The sequence below is a fragment of the Marmota marmota genome, unplaced genomic scaffold (genome assembly GCF_001458135.2).
Source record: "Marmota marmota marmota unplaced genomic scaffold, marMar, whole genome shotgun sequence".
In the NCBI taxonomy this organism is placed as follows: domain Eukaryota; kingdom Metazoa; phylum Chordata; class Mammalia; order Rodentia; family Sciuridae; genus Marmota; species Marmota marmota.
The window spans coordinates 696944-711002 of record NW_025999873.1 but is presented as its reverse complement, the minus strand read 5'-3'; the positions used below and the strand labels follow the sequence as shown (position 1 = coordinate 711002).

The following is a 14059-nucleotide window of genomic DNA, read 5'->3' as shown; positions in this document are numbered from 1 at the left end:
GCTGCACCACCCAGGCTGGAAGGCGGTAAGGCTGCTCGGGACGCTGATGCCGACCTGAAGGAAAGTTGGAGAACTCTTTTTTGTTAGATACCGGTCACTACAAGCGCGCTGCTGATTGCCGTCGGGGAGCGGCTTGGCACTGGGCGCGAAGTAGGGATGGGGCAAGGGGGCGGTGCTATGTCCGGGAATCCGAGACAGGCGGACGGTCTGGCCAATTGTAGCTTCCGCCTGCCCAAAGTCCCGTCCCCTGTGTCCCGGACCTGAGAGCGCGAGCTAGGCGGCTCACAAGCGGCCAGAGGAGGCGCGGTCTGGCGCTCCGGCCGTGCCCGGCGGGGCTCACGCGGCTGTCCCGCGCGCGGCAGGGCCCTGGTAGGCGACTCCCGGGGCCCGGCTGGCCCGGCCATGCCGCTGGAGACTCTGGACGCGCTATATGTGGCCCTGGAACTCGCCATCGCCGCGCTGTCGGTGGCGGGCAACGTGCTGGTGTGCGCGGCGGTGGGCACGTCTAGCTCGCTGCAGACTCCCACCAACTACTTTCTGGTGTCCCTGGCGGCAGCCGACGTGGCCGTGGGGCTGTTCGCCATCCCCTTTGCCATCACCATCAGCCTGGGCTTCTGCACTGACTTCCACAGCTGCCTCTTTCTCGCCTGCTTTGTGCTTGTGCTCACTCAAAGCTCTATCTTCAGCCTCCTGGCCGTGGCCATCGACAGGTATCTGGCCATCCGCATCCCGCTCAGGTGAGGCGCGTGGGCGTCTTTCGATCTCGGGGCCCTGTCCAATCCTCTCAGGAGGTTGCAGTCTCCAGGACCTAGGGCCAGCCTTCAGGTACCCCAGATTGGCCTGGTTGGGGACGCTTGGGTCGCTCGAAACGCTTTTTCCTAGCTTGGAGGAGACCCGTCATCCTCAGAGACACGTGCTCCCGGGCTGCTCTCCGAGACCCTCTCGGTGCAGCAGAGAAAGACCTTGGCAGTCTCTGCGCAGCCCAGGCGTCCCGTATGCGCGCGCCCCTCTAAGGAAACTTGTGTAGGGACAACTGTAGGGGTTCCGGAAGTGCGGCACCCGGCGAGACGCCCCCGCGGGTGCGTGGAAACCCGGGCACTGGAGGTTTGGTGATTGCAACTCCACCCTTGCGGTTAAGGCAGTTTCCTCCCGACCCTACTCACTCGCTGCTGCTGTGTTCGCGAGAGCAGATGCACAGAGCAGGGCATCGCGTCCAGAGCAGCGGCCAGACGTGGCCCCCTGAGTGCTGGGGGGTGGGGGGCCGGTCAGGGAGGTTTCCTCCACCGGCTAGGCCACCGAACGCTAGCAGTTCGCCCTGTCGGAATGGACGCTACTCACGGCTGAGTTTCAGAATGTGTCTGTTGCCAACTAAGGTGGCCAGGGGCAGATCCAAGTTGAATGTGCCTGGTAACTTTGGGGAACACTGTGGACACTTTTCCCTGCATGTTAAAAGGTGACTTAAATCACCTCCATATGCTTTAAAAAAGAGTTACAGTGCTTGCTGGTTCACCAAGCGAGCAGCCTTAGAGTCTCCATTGCGGTTGGGTAACCTCCTTTATACCCTGCGCTTCTGAGAAGCGCTTCCAGGATTTCAGGAAACTTCAGGAATACATATCGGTCCACACTTTCTCTGAACATGCTTAAATCAACTCTTCCTGTTTCCATACTGAGACAATGTAGGATTCTGGGGAGTGGATTCCTAGTTGTAGCTGATGAATTCAACGTCAAAGGTTTGTTAAAAGTATTCTCTCTTCTGTACCTGGGCCCCTTTGGCATGAGGTGAACTTGGGATCTTTTTAGATTTGGAGCGTGGCCAGGGAAACTAAGTTATAAGAGTAGGAAGGGAAGGGAAGGAACTCATTTATTGAGTGCCAGCTATGTGCCAGGCAGTTTATATTAAATGTCTAACTTTAATCCTTTAAGTAATTCTAGAGGACAGATACTGCCACCCGCATCTTGTAGATGAAGGGGATGGTGGTTCAGGAAAATTTAGGGTCTTGCTCAGGATGGTGCAGAGGGAATGAGTGTCAGAGCCAGGACTTGAACTCAGAACTGGCATTGTGTTCCATCAGGCTGTCTTGCAAGGCTGTGTATGGCATCAGTGTTTGAGAAACAAGAAGAAATTTATTCTATTTCTGGAGGGGGATTCTGCCTGTAGTAAACTGGTAGTTGTAGAGGAGATGTGATTGTGGGAATTGAGCAGGAGAATGCTCCCAGAAACCTTTTTAGTAGACATAAATGTTGAGCCTGGTCCCTGTGGGTTGTGTCTGGGTCCCAAAGGAAACAGGAACCGCCTGCTTGGCCAGGCTGTGAGCCTGATGTGCACATCTGGGCTGTTACATGGTCTGCTGTCCTTGACATCTGAACAGGAGGCTTTTTGCATTCTACTCTATCAGGTGTGACAGAGCCCAGCACTTGGGTGGCACAGTATTCTCTTCTCTTTTAGGAGCCCCTTTGTTCTTACAGGTACTTGATGGCATACATCAGGGCAGTCACACACCCCCATCTGAGAGAAGCTCCTTAAGTTTGCCCTAGGTAGAGACCACGCAGCTCAGCAGGGAGTTGCTACCACAATCTTTTGTGCCACGTGGATGCAGCAGGAAGTTCTGTAACAGTTTAAATCTGTTAGTTCTTGTCCTCATTTGTGCTGGGTGGGGTCTTGAAAAGAATGGGTGTGGGTGTCTTAAGGGGAAAGGCATGTGTGAATCAGGTCCCTGACTTCTGCTTTGCTAAGGGCTGGAGGATGAGAGGAGATGGAGAGATTGAGGAATGCTGAGTGGGATCTCTAAGAAGGCTCACTCCTGGCTTGCCCACAGAGATCAGAGATCTGAAAGAGGTGTCCAAAATCCTGCCCTGTCCATAACCCTGGCTTCCACCTTGGGTTGAGAGATGTACCTGGGTCCTCATACTTCCCCGAGCTCTCCTGAGAGTTGGAGCTTGAGACAGGCCTTCTGCCCTCAGCTGTTTTAGTGGTCCAGAGCACAGTTCCCTGTGAGCATGTTAAAAATACAGATTATACTGAATCAACCACATGTGCCTATAGTCCCAGCTGCTTGGGAGGCTGAGTCAGGAGGATCACTGGAGGCTGAGAGTTGGAGACCACCCTGAGCGACACAGTGAGACCTTGGATCAGTACAGATTATGGGGCCTGGTGGGGCCCCTACTGAATAAGAATCTCTGTGATGGGTGTATGTGACATTCTGGGATTGATATTTAACCAGAGTTATAGTTATAGTTCCACTGAGGTTTGAGAACCCTTCTAGAGTTGGAGGGCTTGAGGTTCCTCTTTGTTTAACCGACACAGGCTGGATTCTGGGACACTTCAATTTTTGACTTGACTTTGGGGACCTCCTTGGGATCATGGAGCTGCAGGTAGAAGTCAGGTCAGAAGAGTCCTGTTTGGGAGAAAGTGTCTTCTCTAGGACACTAAGCAGTTAGAAGGGTGAGGCCCAGGGAGGAAGGGCCAAAGTTGTAGGCACACCTCTTCCTTGGGCAGAAACAGTTCTGGGACTTGTCCTTGGGTCACTGGCTCCAGTCCTGGGACTTGTCTCTAGGTCACTGACTCCATGGACCCATGGACTTGGAAGGGATCTGTGCTGTAAGGTTGTGGGTGTAAGGTCCCTACTTGCTACCTGGGAGCACGATGTTTACTAACATGAAAGAGGACAGTGAAGGAGGAAAAGATCCCAGAGGTGATGCTGGACACAAAAATGACCCCTTTGGCCTGACTTGTGAAAAAGGAATGTCTGACAGGGCTGGGGTTGTGGCTCAGTGGTAGAGCACTTGCCTAGCATGTGTGAGACACTGGGTTTGATTGTCAACACCACATATAAATAAATGAATAAAATAAAAAGGTCTATCAACAGGCCAGGCGTGGTAGTGCACGCCTGTAATCCCAGTGGTTTGGGAGGCTGAGACTGGGGGATCGCAGGTTCAAAGCCAGCCTCAGCAAAGGTGAGGCACTAAGCAACTCAGTGGACCCTGTCTCTAAATAAAATACAAAATAGGGCTGGGGATGTGGCTCAGTGGCTGAGTGCCCCTGAGTTCAATCCCTGGTACCCCCAAAAAATTTTAAAAAAAAGGTCCATTAGCAACTAAAAATATATTTTTTTTAAAAAAGGAGGGGCTGGGGCTGTAGCTCAGTTGTAGAGCGCTTGCTTCACAGGTATGAGGCTCTGGGTTTGATCCTCAGCACCACATAAAAATAAATAAATAATAAATAAATAAAAGATATTGTGTCCATCTAAAAATATATATATTTTTTAAAAGTTTATCTTTTAGTTGTAGGTGGACATAATACCTTTATTTTATTTTTATTTGGTGCTGAGGATCGAACCCAGTGCCTCATGCATGCTAGGCAAGTGCTCTACCACTGAGCCACAACCCCAGCTCTAAAATATATATAATGAAAAAAGGAATGTCTGCTCACATCAGGCCTTGCCCTTTGCCTTCAGAGTGAGGGGTGTGTGAGGGGTGACTAAACCAACTTCCTTTGGTTTAGTCCATAGAGGGTTCCTGACATTGGTCCTGGTGTGGGGTCCAGGCCACGGAAGCCATTAGAAGTGGGCAGTAATGGAGTGGCACATAAGGCCGAGCCCCTGGGCTCTAGGAGGTGGGCGTGTGTCTGCCCACAGTGGCCCCTGGATCTCACTTCATCCTGATGCTGGTTCTGCTTCCGTCAGGAGTACTTCCTCCTCTCTAGTCTAATCCTGTTCTACTTCATGTCCCACCCGCAGCTGAGCTTGGGGTGTCTGTGATTCATTCTAACTGGGGGCCTTTCCTGGTCTCTCTGAGGACTCAGTTTCCTTTTTCACAGTGGAGCAGGCTTCGGGAGCACTGGAGGTTGGAGTTGAAGGAGTTGTTTTGCAGGGAGTGTTTGGTTGGTTGACCAGGTCAATAGAACAGAAAGGGGCATGTTTGTCTGCTCTGTTCCTGGGCCCTGACCCTGTCACCATCCCAGCCCTCTGCCACACTGAGGCTTTTTCCTCAGTGTTTACATGTCCAATCTGGGGAGTAAGACTTCTTAGCAAGACTTTGCCTTGTGTGAAAATGTGGCCTCCACTTAGGGTGGGAGTTGGCAGAGGATTTTGGAAATATTTTCAAAAATTTTTAAAATTGAGCTATAATTCCCATTAATAATATAATTATAATTCCTATAATTCCCAGTTTACCTTTAAAAGTGCTGGGCACGGTGGTGCATGCTTGTAATCTCAGTTGCTTGAAAGGCTGAGGCAGGAGAATCGCAGGGTCAAAGCCAGTCTCAGCAACTTAGCAAGGCTATCAGAAACCTAATCTCAATAATAATAATAATAATAATAATAATAATTATTATTATTATTAGGGGAAAAAAAAGGGCTGTAGCTTGTGGCAAGGTGTTGAGCACCCTTGCGTCCAATCCTTGGTACCAACTCCCAAACAAAAAAAAAAAAAAAGAAAAAGAAAAAAAATCACCTCTAGAGTTGTTTAAAAATGAAAGAAGAAAGAAAATATTCAGCTCTGGGTCTTACCCTTCCATCCTCTCAAGGACTCCCCTCCTTGGTATACCTACTTTCTCTTGCTTCAGTGTTATAATTCCCTCTCCTCCCCTAGAACTGGAGATTAAAGCTAGAGGGCTCTACCACTGAGCTACAACCACAGGCCTTTTTATTTTTTTAATTTTCAGACAGGATGCTCTAATCCCAGCAGCTCAGAAGGCTGAGACAGGAGGATTGCTGTTCAAAGCCAGCCTCAGCAATCACGAGGCACTTGGCAACTCAAGTGAGACCCTGTTTCTAAATACAATACAAAATAGAGCTGGGGATGTGGCTCAGTGGTCTAATCCCTGACCTTAAACCTGTGATCTTCCTGCCTCAGCCTCCTGAGTAGCTGGAATTACAGGCCTGTACCACCATGCCCAGTGGTATTATCTTTCTTTTCCAGATCATCTTCATTATAGTGGGTTGAATGATGTTGCCTCTCCAAAGATATGTGCATATTTTAATCCCCAGAGCCTGCGAATATATGCCTGTATATGGAAAGGAAAACAAAACAAAACAAAGAAAAGAAAAAGAAAAAGAATATTGCCTTACATGGTTCTTTTTTAAAAAAATATTTTTATTTGTAGATGGACATAATACCTTTTTTTTGTTTATTTAGTTTTTTTAAGTGGCTCCTGGGGATCAAACCCAGTGCCTCACACATGCTAGGCAAGAGCTCTACCACTGAGCCACAACCCCAGCCCCTTGTATGGCTCTTGATAGGAGGGGCTTATGCATATTAACCTCTGAATGCAGTTGCATCTTACAAGATAGACATGCAGAGGAGGCCATGTGAAGATAGAGGGAGAGATTGCAGTCATGTGACCACAGCAAAGGAACTTAGGGGCAGCTATCAGAAGCCGCTAAAAGCATAGGACAGATCCTCCCCTAGAAGCTTTGGAGAGAGTGTGGCCTCCCAGCACCCTGACTTCTGGCCTCCAGAACTGGTAGAAAATCAATTTCTGTTGTTTTAAGCCACCAAGTTTGTGGTACTTTGTTAGACGAGCCTCAGGAAACTACCCATCAGCAGAATGTTTAAGTCACTCTCCCTGACCACACACTCTCTTCTTGGTGCGTTGCTCTGCTTCCCTCTGTAGCAAATCTCTCCAACAAGTCATTCCTTCTCCTCCACTTGGTATTGCTGATTGCTCCTGTGAGGTCACCCATGTATCATCCCCCTTTGGACCAAATCTTGGGGTTACCTCCTGGACCTCATTGCATGTGCCCTCCTGACAGTTCTTGCCAGACACTCTCCCCAGCTCCTGCTGGGTCCCAGGGAAGCCCCCACCTCCTCTCCTCCTGCACCTGTGACTTTCTCCACCAGACTGCTGGCGAGGATGATTTCAGACATAAGTCAGATCATGTCATTTCCCTCCTTAGCCTGGCTTCTGTCACTCCATCCTGTACCCTTTGTTCTCTCCCCAACACCAGCTTTGCTCTCTTTCCTTCCTACCTAATGTGGAGAGGTTTCTTTCTCTCAACTGCTCACTTTATTTACCCATGATTAGTTTTCCTGATAAACTATGTCTTCACTTAGTTGTGGTCTCTGTCCACAGTGTGTGAGCTCTATGGGGCAGGGGCTTCATCTCATCTTCTAGGACCCAGCACTCTACCATTCCTAGCACAGGGTACAGACCCACACTGTGGATGAATTCACACACAAGTGACTGGGTGAAAGCTGTGTCAGGGTATGTCATATCCAGGGGAACAGCTGGGACAGGTGTGGGGAGACAGTCCTTAAAAGGATATGAGAGCCGGCACTGTGGCGCATGCCTATAATCCTAGCAATTCAGGAGGCCGAGACAGGAGGATTGCGGGTTCAAAGCCAGCCTCAGCAATCACGAGGTACTAGGCAACTCAAGTGAGATCCTGTTTCTAAATACAATACAACATAGGGCTGGGGATGTGGCTCAGTGGTCGGGTGCCCCTGAGTTCAATCCCTGGCACCCCCCACCCCCAAAATAAAAAGGATATGAGAAGGGCTGGGGCTATAGCTCAGTGGTAGAGCATTTGCTTAGCATGTGTGGTGCGCTGAGTTCAGTCCTCAACACCACATTAAAAAAAATGAATAAAATAAAGGTGTTGTGTCTATCTACAACTAATATATATATATATATATATATATATATGGATATGAGAAAGGTGGGTCTAAGATGGTCAGAGCTCTCTGGTGAGATGATGTCAGAAGAAAAGCTGGTCCAATGTTTTTTTGTTTTTTTTTAAATGGGGTCTTGCTGTGTTGCCCAGGCTGGTGTCAAACACATAAACCTCAGCTGCCTAAGTAGCTGGGATGTGTGCCATTGAGTCTGGTTGATCCAATAAGTTTTAATGAAGAAATAAAAGGAAATCATCTTTTTAGAGGATCCCTTACACTCCAAGTACAGGGTGGCATGGGGCTCAGGGATGCTCTGGGACAGGAGGCAAGCCAGCAGGTGCCATAGTCCAGAGGGCTGGGCTGGGGGCAGATGGCTGTGAACCCTTGGGCATAGCCCACAGGTCCTGGCTCCTCTTGCAATGCAGGCAGTACAGGTTTCACCAGGGTCTGGGTGTTGCTTTGCTATCAGTGGTCCCCCATTGTTATCACAATCCTCTCAACTCTGCCTCCCAGCTTGAAACAACAACCTTAAAAACAGCAACAGTTGTCGCAGTTGGCTCTTGTCTGAGGCCATGTTTATTGCTGAGGGGACCTGCAGCCTGGCTGGGGTGGCGGGAAGGTCTGCCTCTGTTGGTTCCCTGCTGGACATACACATTCCTGGACAGAGGCCCAGGTCTGGCTCAGGTCTTGGAACCAGGCTGGAATCAGGGTGTGGAGGGCACCTGAAAGAAAGTGTGTTGGCTAGGGGTAGAGCCAGGCCTGACCTAGCTGGACGGCCAGGAGGAGCACATGGGAACTGCAGGGCATGGGGAGATGCAGGGGGAGTTGTCAAGCACTTGGGCTGTGACAGGATCCCTCAAGGAACAGAAGGAGGGGTCCTCCTGGCCACCATGGCTCTGGTTTTGTGCTGCCATGTGACATGGGGACTATGGCTCACACTCAGGCAAGCCTTCTCCCCTACATAATTCCTTCTAATTTTGTGCTATATTTTGACTTTTCCCCTGTAGACATTTCAGTCTGTCCTAATTCTATCAATTGTAAATTACATCTAATGATCAATGATGCCACCACCATTCCTTCTACATCTCATCTCCTGATTTCTAGACAGTGGATAGTAATGTAATAGTCATTTGATTACATTGTCTGCCTAAGAGAGGGTTTACTTTCTTTCTTTTGGGGGTGCTGGGGATTGAACCCAGGGCCTTGTGCATGCGAGGCAAGCACTCTACCAACTGAGCTATATCCCCAGCCCCAAGAGAGGGTTTACCTTTCAATTTCTTTACTTTGGAAAGAAATTGAAACCATGCACACAGGGAAACTGTGGAAAGTTGTCACCCATCTCTGATCTCTGGCTCCCCAGTGGCAACCGCTATTTCTTACGGTGACTTCTCCGCAAAATTGTGTATTGAACATGTTCATGTTTTGCTGTTGCTTTTGTGTTGTCAAGGTTTGTACCATTTACATTTATTCTGTAATAAAATTTCCTGAACTTTATATGGAGCATCTGAAGATTGGGAATTGATAACTAGCGTGTACACTTGCATATCTCTTATTCACCCCAGAACAGTAGGATTGAGTAGGAAATGCCGTCCTGCCACTACGCCTGTGCTTTTCAAGGAGACAGTTCTACTGTCCAGATCACATGGGTTCTATTTTTAGATGTTATCCATTGGTTAAAATTATGCCACATTTTAGTCTGCTTCAAATTTAGATCATGAATTTCCCATCTGGAGTAAAGAAAGTCAAAGGAGGAAACATGCCTTCCCATACCAGTTTCTTGGTTGTTGACTGGAGAAGGGTCAAAAGCTTTTCCCTCAGAAGGCTGAAGGCGGTGTGGCTCAGGAATCTGATGCTGTATGATTCTATTCGTAACTTGGGTTTCCTATCTGTAAGCTTCTGGGATCATTTGCATCTGCTTAGTGTTCTTGAGTTTCATGAGGTTGGGTTTAAATATTGCCTTTGGGTTTTCTCCTCCATTGGGGATGGTACTATTAGTGAATTTTTTTTTTAATATTTATTTCCTTTAGTTTTCGGTGGACACAACATCTTTGTTTGTATGTGGTGCTGAGGATCGAACCCGGGCTGCACACATGCCAGACGAGAGCGCTACCGCTTGAGCCACATCCCCAGCCCTTTTTTAAATTTTATTTTATTTTTTACTTTTTTTACTATTAGTGAACTTTTCAATCTGAAGACTCAGGTCTGTCATCAGCTTTGAGCTTTTAAAGGAATATTTACTTTTTGCCATTTTTTTCTACCTATTTTTTTTTTTAAATGGGGATTGAACCCAGGACCTTGTACATGTGAGGCAAGCATTCTACCAACTGAGCTATATCCCCAGCCCTCTTTTTGGGATTCCTAACAGAAAGATGGATACCTCTTCTCCTTGGTTGGACTTTGTTTCTTTTTCTTTCTTTCTTTCTTTTTTTAATATTTTTTTAGTTGTTGACGATCTTTATTTTATTTATTTATATGTGGGTGCTGAGAATCAAACCCAGTGCCTCACACATGCCAGGCGAGTGCTCCACAACTGAGCCATAGCCCAGGTGATCCTCTTACCTTATGTTTCTAGAAAGTCATCAAAGTTTCTGGTTTGCTGATCACCCTCCCCTTCTGTTTTTAGGATGATTATGAATTTCTTTTTGTATGCCTTCAATGTCATCTAAATGGTGCATTTATGAGGAGTGATAATTATCTGGGAATGTAGAATTATAATCAGGCGTTTGGCATGATCAGGTTGCATTCTACCATAGTCACTCTGGTGGACAGTTAAGAGGGTGGGTTGGAGGGGACAAGATTATAAGGGAGGTGGGATTGGGGCAATATAGCTCAGTGGTAGAGTGCCTGCCTAGCACATGTGAGGCCCTGGGTTCGATCCTCAGTACCACATACAAATGAATAAATAGAATAAAGATATTTAAAAAAATTCCTTCCTTTAAAAAAAAAAGATTATAAAGGAAGCCAATTATCTTCTAGGTAAGAAGGAAGGTAGATGTTTGATGTCAGGCAAGGGGACTGGCTGAATTGGGAGCAGAGAGGCCCTAGGTAAAGACACTTAGCCAGCCAAGAAACCGGGATATGAACAAGCCCTAAAAAACGTGGGGTCAGGGCCAGGCTGAGTGAGAAGGTATTGGTGTGAGATCTGCCACTATAGATCATTCTGAGTGATCGTTCAGCCTGAGGGACTGGTAAGTGAATCTGAGGGTCACCACATATTGAGTGGAGTGCATCTGGCTAGAAGACAGGGATCATGGGCAGCAGGTTCAAGAGGACTTGGTGACTCCAGTGGATGTTGGACTAAGGGAGAAGGAAGAGTCTGGGGTGATTTCTGGGCAGTTGGGTGGTGCCATCCTGAAGATAGGGACTATTTGGAAAAGTGTGGCTTAGGTTGTGTTTCAGGTGCCTCTGGGTTGAGAGATATGGGAGGTGGCGAGTCTTGAGGAGTTTGGGGCTGGTCTATTCTTCCCTTGGCTCTTCCTGCTTCATGGAGTCCAATTCTGCTTATCAGCCCTTCCTGTGGGGGCTCCTGTGCCTTCCTGTCCTACTTCTCTACCTCAGCTTCTCTGGTTTATCACTTGTGGTATTCCAGTCCCTGTCTTCAAATTTCCCAAAACAGCTTTCTCTATAGGCCATCTTAATTTCCATTGCTGATTTCAACACCACTACTGATTTTTTTTTTTAATGTAGGGAATTTATAAAGCTTTATCGAAAGATATTACAGAACCAGGTCCTGTTGGCCTCATTTACCTGGGATAAATTCGCATTTCTCCTTGTTCCTATCTCCTCCTCTGCCCTATTCTAGGATACCAGTTTCCTTGCTACCTGGGCTGATTGTAGTCTCACTTGGCCTTCATGGAGCTACGTTCTTTCCCAAATGAAAACTTGATTGCACCTCTTTAATACTGACTGTGCTGGGATCAGGGGTGTATATCACCATGCCTGGCTCAGAAGCAGTTTTTTTTTATTTGAATATTTTCAGAAGAACCGGTGCTATAGAGGACCAACTGTACCTTCCACTTAGATTTACAAATTGTTAATATTTTGCTATATTTGCTTTCCCTTTCTCTGTCCATTCGTTTGTCTCTCTCTCTTACACACAAAATTATCACACTCAGAAATTTTAACAGATACTACAATCCACAGTCAGATATCCCCTTTTATCCCAATTATATTCTTTATAGTTTTTTCTTGTCCAGGTTCCAGTGAAAGGTCATGCTTGCATTGAATATGTTTAATTTTCTTTAATCTGCATCAGTTCCTTAGATGTTTTCATTTTGATCTTTTAAGACAATAACATTTTAGCTGAGCGGAGTGGTGGATATGGCTCTGTAATCCTAGCAACTCAGGAGATTGAGGCAGGAGGATCACAAATTCAAGGCTAACCTGGACAATTCCTCCTCTTCTTCTTCTTTATTTTTGGTTCTGGAGATTGAATCCAGTGGTACTTTACCATTAAATTACATCCCCAGACCTTTTAATTTTGATATAGTGTCTCACTAAAGTTGCTTAGGGCCTGATTAAGTTGCCGAGGCTGGCCTTGAACTTGTGATCCTTCTGTCTCAGCTTCCTGGTTTGCTGGGATTACAGGAATGCAACACTATACCTGGAGTCCGCTTTCATTCTTCTTATGTTTTTCTTGCTTTTTTATAATTTTTAAAAATATCAGTACGCACTTACGGAATTTTACTTTCATTCAATAATTATAATCCATTCCTGTTACTCAATTACATGCTCAGATTTGGCAATTGAGAACCCCCTTCAAGTTCACTTCTGCTTAAGTGCTCTCATCCATTTTTTGAGCACTTCCTTATTTTCTGGCACAGAAAGATATTCCAGGCTCAAATTTGGGACTAGCTATTTTAAAGAGCCCTGGTTACTTAGAAACCAGGATTTGGGTAGGTTTCCCCATTCAGCTGGAGTATGATTTCTCCTTGGAATAAACAGCTAGTTTTTTTTTTTTGTTTTTTAAATAATGTGCTGGAAGAACTTTTACTACAATAGAATGCTGTATGGTTAGGAGGAGGAATGACTGAATTAAGCAAATTACCATTTGGGAAGCTATAACAGTAATAGCTGATTCAGGCAAGAATCATTGATGCCAAAACTCATGGGTGAAAATTTGATGAAACTAAGATATAGTTTTAAAATGTACCACAAGATACTGCCTTTCCTAAGTACGGGGGAGGGGGGTGGGGATAGTTACAGGGACAAATCTGTCAGATACCACATTAAACAAGTCATCAAAGTTAACAACACTAGTAAGGGGTCAAACTAGCCTCCTGATGTCCTTTGACATCATGCTATATGGAACCTGATACTTTGGACAATGTCATTATCTGAAGCAGTGTGTTTTAACTGCAGCCTTAGGAGGGCACCTTTGGGGCAGAGGACAGACTGTCTGTTCTTCTCTGACCTGGTTTCATGCACTGATCCTTTGCAGGGGCTGCTCACTTCCTGTGGAGGAGATAGAAATCTGGCACCCAACAACCTTGTGCTTTCTATGAGTCCCACCAATTATTTGAGAACAACATGTGAGACACTCCAAAAAAACCAGTCCCACAGGGGAGCTCTGGAAACCCTGGTCCTGTGGGCTTCCTCATTCTCCACTGACTGCTTCAGTGGCAGCTACCTGGGGAGCTGGTGAGGAGCACTGCCATCTCTTTATTCTGTTACTGCCTTCCTCATCCTTTGTGACAATGAACGGCAAATGGCATCTCCCAGCCACCTCTGCATGCAGCGTTGGACCTCTCCTGAGGTTCAGCCAGGTCCACTGGACTCAGACATGTCTGAATTGTTAAAGTAGATGAGCCCCCTGGGAGCCAGGGGAGCTGAGGGCCCTGCCCTCCTGGGAAGAACTCAGCTGAATGGAAGCTCTGGTGACCAGCCACACCCTGTTTTTTTGTGGGTGGGCGGGCATTGTGCTGTTCTCCAACTGGCCCACTGGCTACAGCAACGGCCATCTACAGAGACACGGCAGACCGCCCTTAATGTGTCCCATAACTGGTAAAAAGGGGCCTTCTTTCTATATTTCATGTAGTAAAATAGAATAGCATTTGTTCTTTTTGTATAAGAATGGTTTTGGGGCTGGGGTTGTGGCTCAGCAATAGAGCGCTTGCCTAGCATGTGTGAGGCCATGGGTTCGATCCTTAGCACCACACAAAAATAAATAAGAAAATAAATAAATAGATACATAGATAGATAGGTAAAATGAAGGTATTGTGTTCATCTACAACTAAAAAATAAATATTAAAAAAGTAATGGTTTTTACTGGTTCCTTAAACTTCTTTTTTAAATATTTGTTTTTTAGTTTAGGTGGACACAATATCTTTATTTTATTTTTATGGGGGGCTGAGGATCGAACCCAGTGCCTCATGCATGCTAGCATGCACTCTACCCCTGAGCTACAACCCCAGCACCCCCACCCGCCTCTTTTTTTTTTTTTTTTTTT

General features: G+C 46.7%; 1 protein-coding gene and 1 non-coding gene across 3 annotated transcripts in view; one reads left to right on the top strand and one right to left on the bottom strand.

The window, feature by feature from the left end:
• The first annotated feature begins 286 nt into the window (after window positions 1-286).
• Window positions 287-14059, top strand: part of Adora2b (adenosine A2b receptor) — a 27700-nt gene continuing 13927 nt past the window's right edge. The window contains exon 1 of one of the 2 annotated variants that reach the window (XM_015506820.2): window positions 287-737. In XM_015506820.2, coding sequence (XP_015362306.1) covers window positions 403-737 — 335 coding nt within the window. In that variant the 5' untranslated portion in view covers window positions 287-402. Of the gene's footprint in view, window positions 826-14059 lie in introns of both variants that reach the window. The other variant, XM_048786007.1, reaches the window with a different exon arrangement.
• Window positions 8786-8858, bottom strand: Trnaa-cgc. Its single transcript has one exon. It is a non-coding gene; the product is annotated as a tRNA-Ala (tRNA).